Below are 26178 nucleotides of genomic sequence, written 5' to 3'. Positions count from 1 at the left end.
AATGCTACAAAATGAGCCATGAAGTCAACACAAAAGGCTGGGTTAAAATTTAAACATTGGATTTTGAACTTTTAATCCAACCACTGCAATGATAGATGGGAAAACTGTAACAACTAGGAAGAAAAGGACTTTCCTCAACTGTTGGGGGGCAAAACATGAGCATTTTTCAGTTGATTCAGGACCAGAATCAAATTTTTTTTTTTGCAAATCAGAAAAAAACGAAGAGGCGAATCCGAGAACCAACAAATTAAATTGGTGTGGCCTTAGTAACATACACTCTGCCTGTCCTTCGTGCCTGAACACAAACTTTTAGTAGTTTTTAAAAATGCATTTTACAAGTTCTTCTTTGAAAAGCCAAGGAGAAATTGCTAATCTGAAAATACCGTGGATTGTCCATTTTCACGAAACTGCGAACTCTACACCTTTGGTGCTGAATCATGTATCAGTACCACACAGTGTATATCCTTGGTGCTGAATCATTATAGCTTCACCACTATTTGGTGAAGACATATTGTTTTTTCTTCTCCTCCTCCTCCTGCCATTTCTTTAAATTGTATTCAACTCCTTCATTTTTGGGCCAAATAACATGAAATTTGGTATGAAGGTAGAAGGCATTTTTTTCCATTTTTGTGATACAGGCTTTTAGAATGGTTTTATTTGAGCTTTTTGGCTGTGTTATAGAAAATGTACTATAGCAGTGTGTTACCATATTTGGGCATGAGTCATCAGAACGGCATGCAGAGCAAGCAACCAATAGGCATGCAGCTTTCCTCTATTCTTCTTGCTGATTGGCTGTTAGGATTTGATTGGGTTAACTCAACACCTGTACAAAGTTAAGCCATGCCATATTGACAGTATGAACTGCAGTCAAGTGTTTTGGTAGGTATATCAAGCTTTCCTGCTCCAGCATTGGAATGCGAGGTATTATTTTTATACTCAATAGTTTGTATGATGCAATTAAAAGTCCTAACCAATAATGTAGGGGATTGCTATCCAACTGTTGTCACTCGATACTATAGTTATTTCAATGTAAAGAATTGTTTTCCCTTGTGTTTCTACTTCTTTCCCTGCCATGTCGTAAAATGCGGTGAATCCATCCGCTACATTTGGTTCAAAGCAAATTTCTATTTGAATCATGTATCAGTACCATACTGTGTCTTTCCTATTGCTGAATCAATTCATGTGTCAGTAGCATACAATGTGTCTGTCGTTGGTGTTGAATCATGGAATCATGTATCAGTATCTTACCCTGTGTCTGTCAATGGTGCTGAATCATGTATCAGTACCGTGCACCGTGTCTGTCCTTGGTGCTGAATTATGGTATCGATACCATATGCTCTGTCCTTGGTGCTGAATCAATTTAAGTACCATACAATGTGTCTGTCCTTGGTGTTGAACTATTGAATCATGTGTCAATACCATGCACTGTGCCTGTCCTTGGTGCTGAATCATCTATTAGTACAATACTCTTTGTCCGTGGTGCTGAATCATGTATCAGTACCCTATACTGTGTCTGTTCTTGTATCTTCTTTTCTCTACTTCTGAACTATGCCTTCCAGTCCTCCAACGACGGTGTTTACATCCATACCCGCCACGATGGCAAGCTGTTCAACCTGGCACGTCTACGAGCAAAAACAAAGACAATCCGTGTCCTTCTCAGGGAGCTTCTTTTCGCTGATGACGCAGCTTTGGCTAGCCACTCAGAACAAGGCCTGCAGCGTCTCCTGGATTGTTTTTCAAGCGCATGCCACGAGTTCTCACTAACCATCAGCATAAAGAAAACTGTGGTTATGGTCCAGAATGCTCCATGTCCCCCTCTTATAACAGTGAACGACTCCAGTCTTGCTGTAGTCGACAGGTTTACTTACCTCGGGTCGACGGTCACCCACAACCTGTCCCTTGACATAGCAATCAATACCAGAATTGGCAGAGCAGCTTCAGTAATGTCAAAACTCAAACATAGAGTATGGGAAAACAAGAATCTGTCCATACAAACAAAGCTTAGAGTGTACGAGGCCTGTGTCCTTGGCACTCTTCTTTACGGAAGTGAGACTTGGTCAACTTATGCGGTACAAAAGCCAAACTTAATGCCTTCCACATGAGATGCTTACGTAGGATCCTGGGCATTACCTGGATGGACAGGGTTACAAACTCCGAGGTCCTCAGGAGGTCAAGATCCAGGACCATGTATGCGATTCTCAGTGAACGTCGCTTGAGATGGCTAGGCCATGTCCGCCGCATGGATCAAGACCGCATTCCAAAGGACTTACTGTACGGCCAGCTTGAGCGCGGAACTCGGAAAAAAGGCCGCCCTCATCTGCGATACAAGGACGTCTGTAAGAGGGACCTTAGGGCAGCACACATCGACTCCGAGTCCTGGGAGAACATCGCCCTTAACCGCACCCTGTGGAAATCCACTGTCAAAACAGGGGTGAAGAGGGCGGATGAGGATCGGGACAGACTGCGAAAGGAAAAGAAAGAAAAACAAAAGACGAGACCAGCTCAGCATACTTCAACATTTATCTGTGAGAGCTGCAACAGAGACTGCCACTCAAGGATCGGTCTATACAGCCACAGGAGAACCTGTTCAAGGAGGCGCGTGCCATCGTCTGCCCAGACGGAGGGAGGCCAATGATGATGATGATGACCCTACACCGTGTCTGTTCTTGGTGCTAAACTATTGAATCATGTGTCAGTACTATACACTGTTTCTGTCCTTGGTGCTGAATCATATATCAGTACCCTACACTGTGTCTGTTCTTGGTGCTGAACTATTGAATCATGTGTCAGTACTATACACTGTTTCTGTCCTTGGTGCTGAATCATGTATCAGTACCCTACACTGTGTCTGTTCTTGGTGCTGAATTATGTATCAATACCGACTACTACACTGTGTCTGTTCTTGGTGCTGAACTATTGAATCATGTGTCAGTACTATACACTGTGCCTGTCCTTGGTGCTGAATCAGTTCCACAGGCTGTGTCTGTCCTTGGTGCTGAATCATGTATCAGTACCCTACACTGTGTCTGTTCTTGGTGCTGAATTATGTATCAGTACCCTACACTGTGTCTTCTTGGTGCTGAATCATGTATCAGTACTGTACACTGTGTCTGTTCTTGGTGCTGAATCATATATCAGTACCATACACTGTGTCTGTCCTTGGTGCTGAATTATGTATCAGTACCATATACTCTATCCTCGGTGCTGAATCAATTTAAGTACCATACACTGTGTCTGTCCTTGGTGCTGAATCATGTGTCAGTACTATACACTGTGTCTATCCTTGGTGCTGAATCATGTATCAGTACCGTACACTGTGTCTGTCCTTGGTGCTGAATCATGTGTCATTACTATACACTGTGTCTATCCTTGGTGCTGAATCATGTATCAGTACCGTACACTGTGTCTGTCCTTGGTGCTGAATCATGTGTCATTACTATACACTGTGTCTGTTCTTGGTGCTGAATCATGTATCAGAATCATGCTCCAGCATTGGAATGTGAGGTATTATTTTTATAATCAATAGTTCGTATGGTGCAATTAAAAATCCTAACCAATAATGTAGGGGATTGCTATCCAACTGTTGTCACTCGATACTATAGTTATTTCAATGTAAAGAATTGTTTTCCCTTCTGTTTCTACTTCTTTCCCTGCCATGTCCTTGGTGCTGACACTGTCCTTGGTGCTGAATCATGTATCAGTACCCTACACTGTGTCTGTCCTTGGTGCTGAATCATATATCAGTACTATACACTGTGTCTATCCTTGGTGCTGAATCATGTATCAGTACCATACACTGTGTCTGTCCTTGGTGCTGAATTATGTATCAGTACCATATAATCTATCCTCGGTGTTGAATCAATTTAAGTACCATACACTGTCTATCCTTGGTGCTGAATCATGTATCAGTACCGTACACCATTTCTGTCCTTGGTGCTGAATTATGTATCAGTACCCTACACTGTGTCTGTTCTTGGTGCTGAATCATGTATCAGTACTGTACACTGTGTCTGTTCTTGGTGCTGAACTATTGAATCAGGCATCAGTTTGACACACTGGGGCTTAAGTTGAGGTCACCACCGTGTGAAGTAATCGAACTTCATACAGAGGGCAGGACGATATATGATGTACAAAGTTGTACCAAGTTGAATTAGTATCGTCTGACATTATGATCAAAATGCGTACAGAGGGCTCAGGCTGTTGTATGATTAACAAAGCTGTACAAAGTTGACTTAGCACTGTATGACATAATAATCTAGCTTTGTACAGAAGGGGGGCTGGTTACACACATTATAAACACATTACCTGGCCAGTTCAAATTAAAAGGAAACAAGTGTCCATAGGCGACAATTCTCCATGAAGTTTTATATTTTGAAGATTGAGAACAGTACAGTGTGTGACTGTGTGATCGCTTAACAACTCGTAACGATGTATCATAAAAATGGCTAAATCCCTGTTCAAACACATAAGATCTATCCTGACTTAAAATGAATCGCGCTCCTTGTGGCCACCTGCCCAGAAGTATGCCCCCTCCTTGGGTGGGGTCATTAACTCCCGACAAGAGCTTGTGTAAACAGGCTACATAAGATCAACAACACGACAATCTAAATAGATAAACAAAGTCATCTTTCATAACAATATCTTTCATTTACGACATATTATTCATTTCACAAGGTATCGTAGTAGGTACAAACCACAATCCCAACAGATACTCAGAACGATTTGCACAACAACCACCTACATTGTAATATGTGCTTAAAGAACCTTGGCTACAAGACAACAACTGAAACATATGGCCTATTCCACAGGATTGTAAAAGTTGGGGTGTTTCTGAAATCTGTATTTACTTCAAAATAAAAACTGCTACGGTAAAAAAAAATGTGCATCATCATGCTATTCAAAGCAACATTTTTTTTGCGGCCACTCCAATATGCCCTTAAATATAGGGGTTCATCTGAAATATTACATTGACCTGAGAATATTACATTTGCTAAGAAGACAGAAGTACAACTGTCAACTTTGATTGATATGTAACTTTGGATATGTTAGTCCATATGTTAGATGACATTGGAGTTGGACTAACATGTCCTTAACTTCGGATCAACGGATTAGCTTCAAACTTGGGATGAATAAATGGGAGCCCAATCTGGACATGACCACATGAAAGGAAGTCAGATTTGTTTGACGAGGACTGCCCCATTCACTTAAAAAACACAGCAGGCAAGATCAACATTCTTTCCGCTGTGCAAACGGTGTCTCTTGGCCACCCTGCATGAGGTAAATTTGTACTCCTCCCACTATCCTGTGACTTTACTGCAGCCTTCATATGAATGCTCCCTCATTTCACAACTCTAATGAGTAAGCAAACATTTGTAAATTGGAAAGTAACAGGAAAAATAATGGGTTAGATTACTGGTTAGTAATGGAAAAATAACGGGTTAGAAATGCAAAAGTTATAGTAATGGTGATGTTGTTTAACTATAACAGGAATGCTACTGTATATATGTCCTGTCCCACTTTCTACATTGTAGGTTACAAAGAACATACATGTAGTACCAAGAACAGGATCTAACAGGGGGATCCAATTGCACCCTTATAAGTTATACATAATTATGCATACCTGCATGTATGTCAGGGTAAAGACATACACAATCGATGATTCTACTGATAGAGGCAAGTTACTGTTGAGGAGAGAAATCAAAGTCTCTGTTGAGATGACATTGGACTAACATATCCTTAAAGTTAGAGATTGAATTACACTACTGGTATAGAAACCAATATAATTTAGATAGTTGGTGCTTGCCATGAAAACTAAAATTTCTTTTAATGATTTATAAATAAAATAATAATTGTCGCAAACTGCACTCCAATCAGGATCTCTACCAGAAGAATTAATTGCAAATTCTCCCAGAACCTGACATATATTCTTTTGTGGCTTAGACAGGACAAAATTAGTGGGTTTCGTGTGTATATTTGCAGAATTATATAATTATATTACATTATATTACTTTTGTTAAAACTACATGTACTTACCAAATTTCTCTGAAATGCTAGAATGTCTTTCTTATCTTCCTGAAGATAAGACTGATATTGGGTACAGAGTATGATCGACTGAACACTGTCATAAAGTTTAAATTTTAATGCCATTTTTGGCAAAGGCATGAGGTCATGGAACTCTAGTTTTCTCTATCATTCCGTCTTACTTTTGAAAGAGGAAACAGTCCGGTGGACATTGCGTCTCAAAATATGACAGACAGCAACCAAATGAAAAAAGGTCACTTTTACATCAAAAACAATAGTGTTGCCAACTTTGAAGACAGTATGCTTCCTAAATGCTTGATGTGCAAATATCCTTTCCGCAGAGAACTGGCAAGGTTTCCAAGATGAGACAATTTAGACTGTTCCAGTATCCGCATACTGGTGAGGTCACATGCTTTGTACCATGAAATTGATTCTTACTACTGAGAACAATACTTGTGGGCTGTCAGCTGACTCGTCCACAATCATACTCAGTAGATTTCCTGCTTCACTGCAGGGTTGTGACATTCAATTTTCCACTGTCTAGGTAGCATGATTTTCTCACACCATATCATCCCATGGCAGTCCACCTGGAAGGGTTCTCATCGGACTGTCAGCAACCAAGCAGGAGACACATTCCTATAAAGTGTCAAGTGCATATCTAGACCTTTTTATAATTGAACCCTTGTGTTCAACCAGCATGTATCATGACATGTGTATAATGTATTACAACATGTATACAAAAGTACAACAGTAACAGCCTTACAAATTTGCAGTTAGCACTGCTGATATGCCCTCAAGTCAAGCATATATAACAGGTCATTGAAGCCTAACAGACATTAATATTAATGTGGCAATGTAGAGTCTGACAAGTGTTGAGATCCCCGAATATTCAAGTGCAGCAAGGAAAATTGGCATAGTGGTATATTATTCTGTTCCATTGATCTTATATTTGAAAGCTATGACCTGGAAAAATCTCATTGTAGCAGACCAAGGAAGATTTCTAACAAGTGAAATCTGAGATTTTATACCTCCGGGCTTTTTATTGTATATTCTTACTAGAGTTCCACGATCTCATACCTTCGCTAAATGATGTTAATCTTTATGACTGACAAAGTAAAGATTATTCTTCCTGATTATGCAAATTGGATTCTCATTTGCATGAATTTATCAGTTGATCATGTTCTCCACCAAAAGACAGCCTTATCATAACAAAGAAAGCCATTCTTATTTCCTCATAAATTAGGCAAATGAGGTCCTCATTTGAATAAGTTATGTTTAATGATGTTCACCTTTACTTAACTTTCAAATACCCCAAGTATGAAATTCCAGGCAGTTACCATTATGGAATTATAACATTTTCACATTAATTATGCAAATAAGGTGTTAATTTGCATAATCAATATATGCCTGTGTTTCTCTTGCATATATCTCGAGCTTAAATAGTCCTATAATGTAATGCAGCTGATACATAGAATTTCCTCATAAATTATGCAAATTACATCAAGATTTGCATAATTGTCACATAATTATGTCAAGCGTCACTTAAGCTACCTACATACCAAAAATCATGAAGATCCGTCAACCGGTTCTTGAGTTATCCTCTTTTTAATATTTTTGAAGAAACGCCCCTGCAGTTCCAGAGCAAGCCACTAGGGGGCCCAAACCTACATCACTTCTTCCCCAGCACAAGAGCTACGTACCCTAGCACGTCCTGATCATGAGATATCAAAACCGGAAGTTCCGCTGCAGTACCACAACAAGCTGCCAGGGGACCAAAAATCTAATCATTTTGAGGTCTCATCAAGACCTACCCACCTACCAAGTATGAAGACAATCCATTTAAGCCTTCTTGAGTTATTGTGTTTACAGACAGACACACACACGAACGCCTCTGAAAACATAACCTTCTTGGCAAAGGTAAATATATGTTGTTTGTTATGTATAGTCTTGGCAATCACTCGATATCTTTATTTGCAATCAGATTCAGATTCATGTACAGATACATATTCATGCACAGATGTAGATTCATGTACAGATATACAGATTTTCCGAGTTCGATGACCATGTCAGTCTCTACATCTGAGTGAGGGTTACAGTTGAAATGGTGGCCTTTGCGTAAATTTGTTTAAGGTGGATTACAGGTTGCGAATCCCACACACTTTGGGCATCCGTCTTCCCCAGTGGATCGATATCGAGGGAGATGTGCTGGTTCCGGTTGGGATTCTTGCAGCGAGGTGTCGGATGATTTGGTTACGCTCAAGGTCCGCCTTCACTACGCCAGCCCGCCTGGCACTGCTCTCATCCACCAGCTGAAGACAACTGCTGTTGGAGACTTGTCCCTCTATTTGAGGGGGGGATGCGTGTAAAGTGTCTTTCCCAAGGGCACAACGTTGGTGCGCATGTTCGGACATGCCCCTGTGCTCCGACCCGGAATCAAACCCAGTCTCCCATTTGAGCGCCAAACGCTCTATCCACTACGCCACACGACACCACATTATATATAGTTGATGGTGTTAAATTTTATGTGTTAGACTTTAGTTAGTGTTCCAGGTTGTGTTAACAAAGGTCTATGGTCAATATTTTCATCTGCAGCTTATAACATGTACCCACGAACTTACGAAATTCTATTTAATCTGCTGCAAGGAACTCGTAATGAAATTCAGAATGACAACCGGAACCGTTAAATCAGACGTTAAAAATAACGGGTAATCAGTGTATGAGGAAGCATTTATGAGGAAGCAAATATTTCGATCGAAAACATAGTGACTGGGATCCAAAATGTTACATACAGAAGCTGGCTGCTTTATATAGTACATCAAATATACTAGGTTTTACAAGAAGTTGTAGTAATATACGCACGTATGCATATGTTTGCATAATACTCATTTGCATACTTGTGACTCACTACCTTTACCAGATACATGTGTACCATGCCCCCGTATTAACATTTCCGGGTTCGATCAAGCTCAAAAGACATAATAAATCCGCAAACTATATATATTTTTCCCAAAGGTTCTTTGAATTGTGCATATTTTCACTAAATCTGGCTATGCAGCTGTGGCGCATATTTTTAAACAAAGAATTTATGGAAACCGGACACCCCTCTGTGCAAAGCATAAACAAAGTGGACCAAACCAATAATACCTTAAACACACCAATGGTCAACCCGCGCGACCATTTTCACAAAGGGGTGTCCGCCACGGGGGCAGCCAAAAGTCTTAATTTTTAGCCCGATAACACATTATACAATAAAAGCAAAAGAACGTGCATCATCTACATCCCAATAGCAAAACATAGACCAAGTCCCAAAAAAATCTGTCCACCCCAACGCGAGAAACAGCTGCGAACATGATCATGAAAATCCCAAACTCTTCAAATACCCTTCCGGGGAAGGATATCTCCTTCCTCGGAGGTAACAAGGTTAAGTTGGGCTTTGAGAAAAGTCAGAGTTAGTTCAGGCATGAAGATAAGACTAGGCAGGGCAAGGCAAGTCAAGTTAGAATAATGTCCAGTAAAATGCCTTCTTGGAACCGATTCTGCCGTTAGTGGAAAATTCAAACTATTGATCTGGCTGACCCTGCCAGGCAAGAGAATCAAACTGGGACTTGAGGGTGTCAAAGTAAGATGTTGATATGATGTCCCTATCTGCATTCAGTTTGGCTTTGGAGTCAACGTTATAACTCAATTATTTGTCGGCAGATTTTTTATTATTAGGCCACAGCAAGTAATTTTTATGGATGACATCAGTGCGCGCATAAATTTTTGCCTGATTTTTGGTGGAAAAAACAAGAAATATCGTTGCCTTCTGACAGTGGTCAACTGTTGCCAAGCCGGAAGGTGGATGGCAGATAACTATGAAGAGAGGAGACAAGAAAAGGCTCTGATGATTTAATGTTTTGTTTCTTACTTTGATGCAGTGATATGTGATGCTGGCTGTGTAACGTTATATGTGATGTTCCCACTGAATCAAAACCATTTGTACAATGATTGAGTCAAAATTTTAAAATGTAGAAACCTTGTTTTTTTTCGGCCTGCCTTGTTTTTTTTTTCGCCCACTCGCATTAGATTTTGAGTCTGCGGAGGATGTCATCCATAAAATTTACTTGCTGTGGCCTTATTGGTGTATGGTGCCATCCCCAGTAGTATTCGCCCACTAGCTTACAACTGGGTCTGGACTTGATCTGGTGATGACGTCACATAATGAGCTAGCCTGAGCAGTGAGGCTTCATTTGATTGGCTGAACCGCAGAGGTGATGACAAATGGCGTCCCTCCATTATTCATGTGATCGGCCCTTTTGCGACGCATATGATGTCTAAATCGTCCAAAACAGATGTGACTGCAGAGTCAACATCAAGCTCCGAGAACTGAGCGGTTTGTGCGTCAGCCATGTTCATGATTATGGAAAGCCTCTACACTCAAGCGCGCTTTAGTGTTTGGTTCGGCGTCGGACATGATGATGATAATAAGATAAGAATGAGGATCTATCATAATGTAGCCGTTCGGACATTCGAACGGACGTTAAAGTCACCGTTCGGACATCCGAACAGCCCTTACTTATTATATAATAGTATGTGCACACCCAAAAAAGGGCTTAGACGAGTAGGACCAATCACCGCGCTCGGTCAAAATCTGAACGAATATTCAGACTCCATACACTACATATGTCATGAAGTCCAGACCCAGTGGTAGCTAGCGACAATATAGAGCGGGCAAATACTACTGGGCACCCAGGCTAGGTGTATGGGTAGCTGTTGTGAAAATGTAGTTCAAGTTCAAAAATGGTCCATCTGGATTTTTCCAATGTAACTACAGTGGGCTTTTTGAGCATTTGTCAATTTTATGTATGCAGCTTAAGTTGAAAATCTGCAAATGGATCTTAATGATTATGATATGAATGACCAACACAAAGTAAATTGGGGCTTACCCCAAATTTTCGACTGACTCTGTCAGTCTTGTTCACGGAATGGACCCTGCAGCTTCCGGGACGTGACGTCGGAAACACGTGGTTGCAGCAGCAATTCAAACTTGCGGCATATCTAATTATTACCTTCGCCAAGAAGGTTATGGTTTCGTAGACGTTCATGTGTGTGTCTGTCTGTCTGTCTGTCTGTAAACATGATAACTTGAGAAGGCTTAAATTGATTGATTTCATATTTGGTTGGTGGGTAGGTTTTGATGAGACCTCGAAATGATTAGATTTTGGGCCCCCTAGCGGCTTCTAATGGTACTGCAGCTGAACTTCCGGTTTTGATATCTCGTGATCTGGACGTGCTAGGGTCATGAAATTTGGATGGTAGGTAGGTCTTGTGCTGCGGAAGAAGTGACGTAGGTTTGGGCCCCCTAGCGGCTTGCTCAGGAACTGCAGGGGCATTAATTTTCTTTGAAAATATTCAAAATATTCAGCTTTACAACCTGATCTTGTAAAAGTGACAGACTGGGTCAATGCCAATCGTCTTTCATGAACGTACTGAAAACAAAATGTATGCTATTTGGAACAGCCCGCCGGCTAGCTCTTCTACCTGACACATCTTTGAATCTCGCAATTGGTTCGAAGAAGGTAGAACAGGTAACCGAAGCTGTGTGTAAGGTTGTAATCCAAGCTTTAGTGCTATCAATCTTGAACTACTGTTCACCTATACTAGCTAGTGTTTCAGAGTCATGTACTAAGAAGATACAAGTTATACAGAACAAAGTCTGCAGGCTGGCTCTGAAATGTTCGTTTGATACACCAGTTGCCAAAATGCACTCTGATCTTGGTTGGTTATCGGTGAGAAATAGATTTGATGTCAGTACTCTTAAGTTATTTTTCAAGATTGTAACTACAAGTGAGCCACAGGAGATCTATAAATCTCTGGTACCAGTTCATGCGTCTCACAGGTATTCCACTAGGCAATCTAGGTGACTACTCATTGCTCAAACCCAACAACAATAGTGGAAAGAGGATGTTTGTTTATAGATCTGTAAAGCTGTGGAACGCATTACCGAGTGAAGTTAAGACTACTGTATTAGCAGCTGATGAGAGGCAGTTCAGGAAAACGACACGTCAGCTTTATGGAACTTAAAGGCTTACCCTGACAATATTGTATATATTCGAAGCAATTTAGTAACTCACAAGTTTTATTGTTGATTTTAGTCATAATTAGTTAAATGACCTCTGGCCTTAACCTCAATTATTTTAATGTGTAATTGCAATGATTGTATGTATTCAGTGCTTGTATTTTATGTGTTGTACTGTTAATGAGCCCTGGAAGATTAGCCCCTCATGGGGCTAAAGAGCATCTCAATAAATCAAATCAAATCAAAAGAGGATAAGTCAAGAACCGGTGGACGGATCGTCATGATTTTGGGTATGTAGGTGTAGTATCTCAAGAACCGGTGGACGGATCGTTGTGATTTTTGGTATGTAGGTAGCTTAAGTGACGCTTGACATAATTATGCGACAATTATGCAAATCTGGATGTAATTTGCATAATGAATAAGGAAATTCTATAAATTAACTGCATTACATTATAGGACTATTCAAGCTTTTGACATATGTAATCGAGAACGAGAGAAACATTTTGTAATTTTGTAAATTAACACCTAATTTGCATAGTTAATGAGAAAATGTTATAATTCCATAATGGTAACTGCCTGGAATTTCATACTTGGGGTATTTGAAAGTTAAGTGAAGGTGAACATCATTAAACATAACATATTTAAATAAGGCTCTCATTTGCATAATTTATGAAGAAATGATAGAATGGCTTTCTTTGTTAAGATAATGCTGTGTTTTGATAGAGAATATGATCAACTGATACAATTCATGCAAATGAGGATCCTATTTGCATAATCAGGAGGAATCATCTTTGTCAGATTAACATCAATTGGTTGTAAATGAGAGGAACATTGGCAGATTTTGCCAGAACTCTGGGAACCACGGTAAGAAACAGGAGGAGCAAGTAGAAACAGATAAAAACCCTGGTCCCGGGCCGGGGTTCGAACCCACGACCTCCCGAGCACCAGCTTCAAACTCCGACGCTCTAACCACTTGGCTAAAAGGTCTAGATCCATCGGCCCGGTCAGTTGGTAGCGCCTATAAACCCCCCACTGTTACACTACTCCCCCCACTGTTACAATATCACTTTTGTATATCTTTTGGTCACATACTTCTGCAGGGAGTGATTCCTTGGTTTATTACCTCCATGAAAAATGGATTGTTTTTAGCGTGTCTGTCTGTGTGTCTGTCTCTGTGTGTGTTTGTGTTTCCACAACTTTGTGGTCAGTATAACTTCAGAACGCCTTTATCAATTGTGATGATATTTGGTATGTTGGTAAGTCTTGGAAAGACAAATGTCAAGGTCAAATATTGGCCTCTTTGTGGCAGACCTTGGTACTGCAGCAGAACTTCCGGTTTTTGTATATTTTGCCCTGAACATGCTATGGTCTTGACTTTTTGGTGACAGATAGCTTATCCTGTCAGGAATAAGTGGTATGGGTTTGGTCCCCCTAGCAGCTTGCTCTGGAATTGCAGGGGACTTTCTGGTGAATTCTTTGAAAGCTGTGGACATTGTTTTATATATATTTTTATACATGTAAATTAAATCTATTTAATCTATGGTAGGTACAAAAAAAATGTAAAGCACCAACAGATACTAGTTATGCAAATGATGACCTAATTTGCCTAATTTATGTGAAAATTCTGTGATTCCTTATTCAAGATGGGAATTTTATACCTTGACATGTGTAAGGTACTTAAAGGTTAATATCACTATGCATATATTATGTTAAAATGTACATGTCATTTGCATAATTGATAAGGACAAAAATTCATATATTTCATGGAGGTACATTGTATGAGATCTCCGAATTCTTGTCGGTTTATGAGAAATAATCCCGTTTTTCTCCTGCACACCACGTAATATGTCCTTTTTTTTACACTATGTATTTACACTACTAGCTACATGTAGTCCCATGACCGATACTGGTCATTGAGGGAACAAGGCAGACTTTATGCAGATAAAATATAGTGAATAGTATAATTTACAATTACCCGACAATTAGTCTATTCTGTCTACTTGTACTGCTTCTACATGTGTACATCAGCGTCTAACAGTTTACATGTGCAATGTACAAGGCCACAAGAATTTTACACCTCTTCATATCAAGAGCAGATCTTACTTTGATTGTTCAACCTCAAATCTGCCTGTGTACTTCACACTAATGTTGCATGAAATTGCCTCTTCACATCACACATTTGTCACTTTTGACAGCCACCAGTAACATCTTGATAAACACTGTGTTTTCTTCAGACTGATATAATATCATGTATATTGCAAAGTGTACAGGATGGTGTGGCCAGAGATTTGTTCACTTATATATAATCTTAAAGAAAAGCATTAGTAAATGGCCATTGTACAGCATCTTGTTTGGCTTATTACCTTCGCCAAGAAGGTTATGTTTTCAGTAGCGTTTGTCCGTCTGTCCGTTTGTTTGTGAACAGCATGGCTCGAGAAGCTTAATATGCATTGTCATGAAACTTGGTACTAGGTGGGTAGCATAGCTCTTTATGAGACCTAGAAATGATTAGATTTTGGGCCCCCTAGCGGCTTTTGTTGGTACTGCAGCAGAACTTCCAGTTTTGATACATGTGTATCTCATGATCTGGACATGCTAGTGTCATGAATTGTACCTCCCAAGTGACATCACGGTAAACATGGCAGCTGGTTTGTATGGTATACATGTAGTCCATTAGACCCACATGGCCTTGTCCTGCTGGCATTTTTACACAATATTTTCAAATTTTGATGTCTTAAACAGGATCATAGACCCTTCACTTTTCTTGCCTTGCGGTAGCGTACATTGTATTGCTGCGTTGTGATGCGTTGCACGAGAAATGACCCCAAATCATACATATACAGGGCACTATATAGATGGTTCTGTATGTGCAACCCATATATGTCTATTTCATATATGTGTGTGTGTGTGTGTGTGTGTGTACATGTATGTGGACAACTGCTGAACAGGTGGTCAGTAGCTCTGCTCTGATGATTGCAGATGTATCTGTTATATAGTTCTGTTTATGGTGTACAGCATTGAGTATTCAATAGTCCATACAAGTACAATTCAAGAGGCAAGAAAAAGCGAAGTTCAACATTTTTGCAATTGTATTTATTCATTTATTGTTTGCTTCTCAAAGGAATGGCACCACAAGCAGTGGTACCAGTTTTTGAATTGGCTCCCATGCTTACTGTGATGTCACTGCCAGCAAAAGTACACGAAACTCCCTGCAGAAATCAATAGCTGAATAGAAGGAGGATTTGCACATTTCAATGTTCCCTAACATCAGAATAGTCTATTTTTGTCCAAACCTCATTGTTTGTTAAATAACAAATGCCTATCATGTTGTACTGTTTTCAGGACTTGTAATCTTAAGTCATTTTCATCATCAATGGTTTCATTCCAGTTAAAGTAATAGCCGTTAGAATACACTGTAAGTCAAAGACCCAAAAATATTACAACTGCATGTGTGTATGAGTAAATGGTAGCTTGTTTTCTTTTATATGATATTAAATATTGTTCCTTGTTTTGACAGACCAGCATAGCGTTGGATTTACAAGGCATAAAGTATGACTGTGAGGCCAAAATACATTCTCCAGTATATGCTGAAATGGTAAGTTTCTGATTAGTAACTGTGCTATAGTTCTATATAAACATACTACCATCAGCTTGATTCAACAATGACTGCCTACTGAATATAGAGTTGTCTACACAGAATGACTCACAACTTCTGCAAAAAAGATCTGAACATCTTCAAATAATAGCAAAGCAAACAGCTCAATGACATGCAATTTATTCCCGAAAATGCTATATTATGCAAATAACAATCGAACCCCACATTTACATGTGGTGTTCGTTTGTTTGTTATTGCATAATGTTGTGTTTCCTGTTTCAGTCCTGAAAAACGCATGATAACAGACATGCATATGCCAAACTAGAATGGCTACATACATGAAATAGATATTACCTGCTACTTCAATAGCGACAATGTTCTGAGTACATTACACAGAATTGGCGCTCTTTTATCGGTTCACTTCCTGGTCAGTATGATGCGGTGCACGAGTTTGAAATAACTACCGGGTCATGGACCGCCACACTTTGTTAGGAGGTGTGAAATATGTTTGCCAGAGCACCCAATACCAGGTGTGGTTTTGTCATACAACACAGTCAAACCTGCCCAAGCCGGCCACCCAGGAGACCTAAGAAAAGTGGTCACCTTGGAAAGGTGGTCACCTTGATGAGGGTCGCCTCACAACATGACTGAGAGATAAATGGTTTCCAAGCCGACAGGTTTTAATGTCAAATGCTGTCAGGCCTATATACATGTACGTATCAACATTGCCCCATGGGAATCATGGGAGATGCAGACGACAGGTGTTGATGTTGTTTTTTTCGCGCCGGTTTCCTCCTAAACAAACACTCAGAGACCGAAATCTTTACTGTTTTGTAAATCTTTATGTTGTTATGTATGTGGCAGTTGTGTGACTGCTTCGTATTATAAAAGGACGTCTATTTCTTAGCCATGAGCCGCCACTACCAAGTTACCTTCTCGTTATGATTGGTGAATATGACCAAAATTCTGTTTTTCAACAAAACGATACATGAATAAATATAGAACTATGCTTTGCATGCAAATAACTGCTGTATGCATTGACTATGTTTATTTGCCTTTTTATCTGTATTTTTTGAATTGGCAAAATAAATGGCAACAACTATGGCGTACTTTTGCATAATAAGATTGGTAAAATTTTAGTTGTCCAAAGTTAGGGCATGTCCGATTTTAGGGCACCCCCCGTTAAATTGCTACGTTTTAGGCTGCTTTTTAAAGTTTTCATGTCTTCTCAGGTGACAGCCGCTTTTTGTACATGTTATACATGTTGCATGACGTCTCATCTTCAATTCCGTTTCTGTTTTAGAGTCCAAGTAGAAGCAACTGTTCCACACCAAAAGAGGTTTGTATATTTTGTGCACTGATGACATGCAGGAGGGAACAAAAAGTTCCTCCCTGCATCAGGTGATGCATAGGGCAGTGCCCATCTCCGTTTCAATAGCCCTGGGCCACACAATGCATTCACTACAGCAGGGGTCTAGTCCACTGGTAGTGGTTGTGTGTTCAACTCCCATACTCTTCCCCCAAATGCTGAGTGCTAAGCCGAGAAAGCAGTATGTAAATTACCATTTTTTAAAAGTCTTTGGTATGATTCAGCCAGGGATTGAACTGGTGACCTGAGTGCATGGAAGACAAAAACTCTACCCGCTTCAGCCAGGCCATTGCACCAGTCCAAGTGTTTTATACATTTAGTGTATATCCAGTTGCAAAGAGGAACTTATTGTTGCAAATATCAACTTATTGTTGTAAGAATTTAAGCATTTTGTCACTTTTTTAAAGTGTTAATGTTGTGTCCATAGCCCTTTACCATTTAATATCTTTCAGTAGACACATTTTGTACCATACAATTTGGGAATGGCAACATGGCACTTGGGGGGGGGGGACAAGATTTCACTCTATTTCTTTTCTTTTTAAGCCATTGCACAAATGTATGAGGGACAGAATTACTTACACTCAGAGGATCCCACACAGGTAAGAAAGTACATGTAGCACTGGCATTGTAATGAAATTCAATGACTCAAATGTTTGGGCTTCGTGGGGGGTCCGTATGTCACTGCAGTGTACCTTTTGTGTTTGTGGCTTGTGAGCAAAATAACAAAATATTTAAATAGATGTTCATGATTTTTGGTAGGCAAGCTACCATTGTAGAGGCCAAGGTCAAGTTCGAAAATGGGCCTCGTGGGGGGTCCCTATGTCGCTGCAGTGGACCTTTTGTGTTATATATATAACAATCTTTCCCCACCAAGCTCTGCTTTGATTCAGATGGGGACAGCTGTTCCCAACATCTGGGATCAATTGCTTACAATTGAGGGGCTGTCCTATAACTACTGTGGGAGGAGGAAAGGCTGGACATAGGTCAGGTCATTCCCTAAATTGTAAGGCCAGACCAAGTAATTTCCATGGATGACGTCCACTGGAGACCTTAAATTTATTGCAAAAGCGAGACAAAATACATGAAGGGCAAAAAAAAACTGATTAAGATGCATAGATTTGGAATATACTAACAATGGAAATACAAAGGTTAGGACACAAATTGAATAAAAGAACAAAGTGTAACAACAAATGAAAACAGCAATAAATCTCGCCCTGTCCTGATTCTTTCCTTTCATCACATCTTATTACCTCCATGAAAAATGGAGGTATTGTTTTTGGCGTGTCTGTCTGTGTGTCTGTCTGTCTGTCTGTGTGTCTGTCTGTGTTTCCGCAACTTTGTGGTCATCATAACTTCAGAATGCCTTTATGGATTGTGATGATATTTGGTATGTTGGTAAGTCTTAGGAAGACAAAGGTCAAGGTCAAATATGGGCCTCCTGGTGGATGACCTTGGTACTGCAGCAGAACTTCCGGTTTTTGTATCTTTTGTCCTGAACATGCTATGGTCTTGACTTTTTGGTGGCAGATAGCTTTTCCTGTCAGAAATAAGTGGTGTGGGTTTGGTCCCCCTACCAGCTTGTTCTGGAACTGCAGGGGACTTTCGGGCGAAATCTTGAAAAGCCAATAAGTCCAGATAGGAACAACATATTTTCATCATTTTTGGTAAGTAGGTACATGTAGCTGAGAGAGAGATGTACACGATTATTAAATGCAAATTATGCAAATGAGGACCTTATTTGCATAATTAATGAGGAAATTCTATGATTATATTATAGTACTTTCATACATGTAATATATGTAATCTATTATAATCCCCTGTTGTTGCCTAATTAGTTGATTTACATATATATATATATATATATATTATTGACTTTGGTTGCTATTATTTCAAGTTTCATCTTACTGTATATTCATATTGTTCTGTCACCTGTATTATAGTAGATCAAGTACTATTATTTCGAGTTTTTTTTCCCTGCTGTTATCCTTGTTTTATCTCGATTATATTTTTGGATCCGTGGATTAAAAAAAATATATATATATATGTAATCTACAGCAGATAGAACATCAACAGATACCGATTATGCAAATGATTACCTAATTTGCATAATTATTGCGAAAATTATATGATTTCTTAATGGGGAATGATGGCAATTATGTACCTTGTGACATATGTAGGTTACTTAAATGTTAACAACACTATGCATATATTATGTTAATATAGAGGCAATTTGCATAATTAATGAGGAAGTTTAAATGAGGATGTTTAAGTGAAATATTGCCAAAGGATAGGAGTTTGACACGGAAAATATTGTAAGTTGAGTTTAGAACACCATAAATTAAACTACATTATATCAATTGCCACCTTATTTCCATATTCAATGAAACAAAACATTTACATAAACTCTACATATTTCATGGAGGTCTGAAATCTCAGAATTCTTGTTACATTTTGCGACACTGATCATATTACAGTAAGTAGAATTTTTGGTAACAGTTATTTTTTTCCAGTAACAGTCCAAAATCAAATACATGTAACTTAGGGGGGCCTAAAACGGTGACGGTGCATCTGTAAATCTGTGGCAAACCCTTTCGGGTTGTTCTGTAGAATAAAAAAAGGAAAAAACAAGAGTTCCGAGATCTCATACCTCCATGAAATATGGACTTTATATGTAAATGTAAATTTCTTTTTTAATTATGCATATGACCTCTGCATTAACATGATATATGCATCGTGATGTATGTTAACTTTTGATTAACTTACAAATGTCCCAAGTATGACATTCCCATCATTCACCATTAAGAAATCATATGCTTTTGCATTAATTATGCAAATTAGGTCGTCATTTGCATAATTAGTAATTGTTGATGTTCCGCCTGCCATAGCTTACATACATTACATGTATGAAAGTAGTATAATGTAAAACACTGTAATTATAGAATTCCCTCATTAATTATGCAAATAAAGTCCTCATTTGCATAATTTGCATTTAATTATGTACATCTCTCTATCAGATACCTACACACCAAAAATGATGAAAATATGTTGTTCCTATCTGGACTTATTGGCTTTTAAACATTTCGCCAGAAAGTGCCCTGCAGTTCCAGAACAAGCTGGTAGGGGGACCAAACTCACACCACTTATTCCTGACAGGAAAAGCTATCTGTCACCAAAACTTCAAGACCATAGCATGTTCAGGACAAAAGATACAAAAACCGGAAGTTCTGCTGCAGTACCAAGGTCATCCACCAGGAGGCCCATATTTGACCTTGACCTTTGTCTTCCTAAGACTTACCAACATACCAAATATCATCATAATCCATAAAGGCGTTATGAAGTTATGCTGACCACAAAGTTGCGGAAACACAGACAGACACACAGACAGACACGCCAAAAACAATACCTCCATTTTTCATGGAGGTAACAATACCTCCATTTTCATGGAGGTAATAACACAGGTTGTTTGTTTTCAAACACACAGCCATACAGTGGCACATTTGCCCTGAAATAGGTCACCTATTCCCCTGAGGGAGCGCGCTGCCTCGCTCGGCATAGCCACATCTGTTACCCTGGCTCGCAAGTACAAAGGAGATTCCTCTCAGCCATGCCCTGACTCAACCTTAAACCGGAAGTGCTGCTGCAGTACCAAGGCCATCCACCAGGAGGCCCATATTCGACCTTGACCTTTGTCCTCCTAAGACCTACCAGCATACCAAATATCATCACAATCCATAAAGGCGTTATGGAGTTATGAAGGTACAAATATGCGGAAACACAAACACACACACACACACACACACACACACGCACGCACACAGACGCGCCAAAAACAATACCTCCATTTTCATGGAGGTGAAAAGGAGTACAGAAATTCTTTTGTACTCTAGACCAAATTGATTTCTAGTATTAAAAAACGTTCATTTATCTAGAACAATGTCCCTCTGATGAATGCATGAGATCTCTGACCTCTAGTTATTCTATCTTCTTGGTGGTCACCTTGGACAGGTTTGACTGAAGAATGACTTATAACTCCAATGTCCAGATTGAGATGGGCAGAGCAACATTTTTTTGTTAAAGAGGACACAGGTTTAGCAGGGGTAGATGGTCACCATAAAAAGAGAGGGAACATTAAAAGGGGTGAAGTCTGCCATCCCTGATAGCTTGTTTGTTACTCCGTGAAGGAGGTCAGGACCTCCGGACGGAGTGTTGTGAAGAGCTGATTTTTCGTGTTCGCAGTCAAAACACTGGGTTCTCTTTGTGTAATCGGCACGCAATTTTATACGCCGTCTGCAGGCATGCCCGTGTTGATGCACGAATGTGTATTTTTGCCGTTGCTGCTTTCGCGGTCAATGTAATATTGCAGACGCACCCCTACAATTACGAGGCGAATTGGAATGGTCCAGAAAAACACGTTGTTTGGAATAGCAGTGGGGGGGTGGAACTTCATGCAGATACGGTGAGGTTCCGATAAGTGGTTCCAGATGTTTTTGCCCATGCTTAAGAGATCTCAAGTTTTTTGGAAGATGTTTGCAGCCAAAACACATTCTTCCGTACGTCGCATTTCTGTGTAATTGGGCATGTGGTGTACCATTATGTCCGTGATGATGCACGTCTTTTTATTTTCACCGTAGCAGTTTTGATATTGAAGTAAATGCATATTTTAGAAACATCCCTACTTTTACAATCCTGTGGAATAGGCCGTAGGTTTAGGCAGTTGTCTGGTAGCAGAGGTTCTCCAAGCAGATATCCCGGTTATCTGACCGGCGGTAGTAACACTCGCGGTGCTGGCCGCAACTGTTGGAATTTGGCCTGTTCCAGTCGCGCTTAATAAGTAACAGGCACGGTAAGACGGTGGGGTTGTCTTAGTGACACGACCATGATAGTCCAATCTTTATGTGAATGCAATGATTGTGTGTGTGTAATTAAAATGAACTTCGAACTTGAAGCACAGTATCTTTACACGCCCTGGGAGCAGTAATGGATTTAGGTCTTTTTATGTTTTATGCTTGTGACGCGCCCTCATTGTATTAACCGTTGCCTAATTATAATGTCTGCACAGTAGGTCTGGCGTTGACGCTTGGGATTGTTTTTGTTGAAATATATAAAACTTCACGGAGGATTGTCGCCTATGGCTTCTTGTTCCATTTTACAGTGGGATGCACAGACCCAAGTGGGCAAAGTATGGTACCTATAAATACCTACCACCACAACGATGGCTACACAACATAGAGGTAAGACTGGCTCTACTCACTAAGAACCTTCCATATAGCAGAAGTATGAAAGTATGCATTAGAAACTACATGTATTTCTTTACTATCAATAATACTTAAAAGTAAATACTACACTACAAGTAAATCAGTAATACTTACTAGTATAATCGGACCCCTCAGCAATACTTCTTATGATGATACATTCTGACTTTCAGATGGCATCCTTACATCTGTACTATCTTTTTATGGTCAGCTCTTCAAAGGGTGATTCATTCTACCATAAAAGATCTCAATTCTTAGTCAGTTGAAATTTTAATTACAACTGAATATGGGAAAATATGGTTCATGGTGAACTCTAGCCTAGACTTGCCTTTTCCAGGGTTCCTTTTTACCTGCTGTTGTGTCTTATATTGCAGCATGGTGCTGTCGTTGCTTTGTATGACCCCTGTGCACCTCAGACGCAGGTTGATGTGCTGAAACAGACTGTTAGGAGGTGCCTGAGGAAGCACATCATCACCCCTTATACCAAGCTGACTCACACTTATCCATTTGCCCTGTCTGCCTGGGGATGTACATTGGAGATGGCCCACATTAATGTGACAGAGGTGCAGTATACATGGCAGTTTGTTGTGCTATGTGTTTGGGTTTTGAAAGGAATTAGGTTTTGAGGGAAATTCCTTAGGCATTCATGAATTGTATATTAGTTGTTGAATTTTTAAGAAAAAAAATTTCATAAGGATCCTACTAACAATTAGAATTCCGATGGGGAAAATAATCTATGGCTCAGAATATTTTATAGAAGAACTACTTAATGGTTACAAGTTGCAATCACAAAGTTTGCAATCTTGTTGTATGAGCTTCTGAAAAGTGAGATGCTCTACAGTATCTGATAAACTGCCTCTGATTCAGGTGCAGGGCTGGATTGTGCAACATGCTCTTCAGTCTGGTGAGGAGAGCAGGGAGACCAAAGATGGGCAGTATTCCCACTGGCTCCTTCAGGCTGCTGATGTTGTTTCAGATCTACAGGAGTCTGTTATTTGCCCAGACATTCAAACAACTAGTGCCACTGCAATTACACAACAGACAAACACTACACAGCATACAGAGCTAGCAGATACAGCAGTAGTCCATGTGGGATCTGGCAGTCAGCATTCAGAACCAGATACTAGTACGGCTCTGTCTGTTGGGCCCACAGAAGGTAGTTCTGCAAGATTAACTGGCGACAGAAAACTTCTAGTAACAGATTCCGATTTTATAAAAAACATGGTCATGTCCAAACAAGGGAAACTTTTGACTGCATCAACACCAGCACGGAAACAGTCCTCACTACTCGTGCCACAGATGGCATCCAGCAGAGTCACAGCACAAGAAACAGGTGCATATAGATCATTAACATCAGTAAACTCATACACTGCCAATGTTCCTCATTCTGTTACTGTGCAAAATTCTAGTCCAAAAACTGCAGATCAGACTCAACAAATGTCAACAATGTATCAGACACAAGAACTGCCATCAAATATGATGACACAGAGAACTCCTCATAGACATAGTCACCAAGTCAACCAAAGTGTGATGACAAATGCACTGGAGGGTTTCCATCAGGATCAGGCATACTGGGCATTAGGTAGCCTAGTGTTTCTGCTTGGACTGCTTAGTGGTGCTGTGTATCATACAAAACTCTGGAGGAAGAAGGTACAAGGTGAAATGTTCAAACAAGTGGAAACAGTCAAGGACTGGGAGCAGGCCCCTAAGGAAAAGCTAAGCATACCAGGTAAGTCCTCTGAAGTACAAACTTAAAAAAGGTACTTAGAAACCTTTATGGTAGCTGTGGGGGCTGTTATGAATACACATTGTGAATGTCACACAGCTCCAGACATCAGTATGAGACTGTTTGAGAGTGAAACTGATTCTGGGACAGCAGTGGGGATAGGTGTGTTATTCAGCACTAGTGGCAGAACTGAGTGTGAAAGACATTCAGTACAAAGGACAGCAGTGTTGAGGGGAATGTCATTCAACATAAAGGACAGCAGTATTTATGTGAATGTCTTTTAACACAGTGTTAGAATAAAAGTTAATCAGCACCAGGGACAGCAGTGACATTATGGCACTAATGGACCTATACCACTATTACGTCACAGTTTGTTTACCTGTTCTAAAGAACATTCTAGAACGGTCAGTTAAAGAATAATTTCAAAGTTTTCAAAGTCAGGTATGTCTGATTTTTGCTGCGTCTAGTTGTGTTGACACAGCATTACATGCCGTAATGGGTGATTTAGTTGTGACATGAGACGAAAGTAGTATTGTATTAAAAGCCTTATATTAGGCTAACGCTACATAAACACACACCGCGCTACGCACCCCCGTACAACATAAACGTCGATTGACCGGCATTCATTGCGGTAAACAAACTGTGACGTAATAATGGTATAGGTTCATTAAGAACAGTAGTATCAGTGTGAATGCCAATTAGTGCCAGGGAAAGCAGTGATTTGATGTGTGATGATTGGGGCAGTGTGTGTGTGTTTGAACAAGAGAAACAGTGGATGGATCCTAGGTACTGCAGGAGAACTTCCAGTTTTGACATCTCGTGATCTAGACATGCTGGGGTCATGAATTTTGGGTGGTAGATAGCTCTTGGGCTAGGGAATAAGTGACTTTAGTTTGGGCCCCTAGCAGCTTGTTCTAAAACTGCAGTGCAGTTTGTTTAAAAATCTTTCAGGGAGGATAACTCATGAATCGGCTGACGGATTGTCATGATTTTCAGTACGTAGGTAACTTAAGTGATGATTGACATAATAAGATAATAATTATGCAAATGAGGAGCTAATTTGCACAATTAATGAGGGATTTCTATAAATGTGCTGTATTCCATAATAGGCCTATGGAACACATGTGACATGTAATGGACCTATTACATTATTACAGTCACAGTTTGTTTACCTAGAATGGTCAGTTAAAGAATAAAGATCATTTCAAGTTTTCAAAGTCAGTTTTTTTATTATTTTTGCTGAGTCTAGTTTTGTTGACACAGCATTACATGCCATAATGGGTTATTTAGTTGTGACAGTAGATGAAAGAACATGTAGTATATGCAACGTTAACGCTACACCACCTCACACACCTGTACAATATAAACATCAATTGACCACAAACTGTCCCAACATTCATTGCGGTAAGCAAACTGTGACATAATAATGTAATAGGTCTATTGAGAATGAGAGGTACATGTATACATCATAATATACAGATTATGTAAATGAAGACCTTATTTGTAAAATTGCTGTAATTGCATAGTGGTACAATGTAACTGCCAGGCAGTTCATGCTTGCCACATTTGGAAGTTAAGTGAAGGTGACATCAATAAACATAATTTATTCAAATCATAACCTCATTTGCCTAATGTATGAGGAAGTGCTAGAATAGCCTATTAATAGCTACAATAAGTCTGTCATTGGGGGAATGATTATTAGGCCACACCAATTTAATTTGTTGGTTCTCGGATTCGCCTCTTCGTTTTTTTCTGATTTGCAAAAAAAAAAAATTGATTCTGGTCCTGAATCAACTGAAAAATGCTCATGTTTTGCCCCCAACAGTTGAGGAAAGTTCTTTTCTTCCTAGTTGTTACAGTTTTCCCATATATCATTGCAGTGGTTTGATTAAAAGTTCAAAATTCAATGTTTAAATTTTAACCCAGCCTTTTGTGTTGACTTCATGGCTCATTATGTAGCATTTAAGCCTATAATAGGATGCCTAGGCCTGTTTTTATTTTTATTTTTTTCGTCCCTGTCACTTCTATATTTTTTTCTTGAAAAAATACCGTAGAACCAACAAATTAAATTAGGTGTGGCCTTATGATCAATTGATATAATCCATGATGGAAATGAAATGATCTTATTTTCATAATCAATAAGAAAAATATATAATT

The 26178-nt window shown here is 39.6% G+C and overlaps 1 protein-coding gene across 1 annotated transcript in view; it reads left to right on the top strand.

Moving 5' to 3' along the window:
* LOC109473259 overlaps positions 1–26178 on the top strand; it is a 58114-nt gene that overhangs the window by 27009 nt on the left and 4927 nt on the right. The window contains exons 2-7 of the mRNA XM_019773136.1: positions 15597–15674; positions 16978–17013; positions 17587–17642; positions 22196–22274; positions 22670–22858; positions 23163–24024. Coding sequence (XP_019628695.1) covers positions 15597–15674; positions 16978–17013; positions 17587–17642; positions 22196–22274; positions 22670–22858; positions 23163–24024 — 1300 coding nt within the window. The remainder of the gene's footprint in view (positions 1–15596; positions 15675–16977; positions 17014–17586; positions 17643–22195; positions 22275–22669; positions 22859–23162; positions 24025–26178) is intronic.

The sequence above is a fragment of the Branchiostoma belcheri genome, unplaced genomic scaffold (assembly GCF_001625305.1).
Source record: "Branchiostoma belcheri isolate BF01 breed outbred unplaced genomic scaffold, Haploidv18h27 scaffold298, whole genome shotgun sequence".
Taxonomy (NCBI): Eukaryota; Metazoa; Chordata; class Leptocardii; order Amphioxiformes; family Branchiostomatidae; genus Branchiostoma; species Branchiostoma belcheri.
The sequence above is the reverse complement of the archived record's forward strand: the minus strand, read 5'-3'. Positions and strand labels throughout refer to the sequence as shown.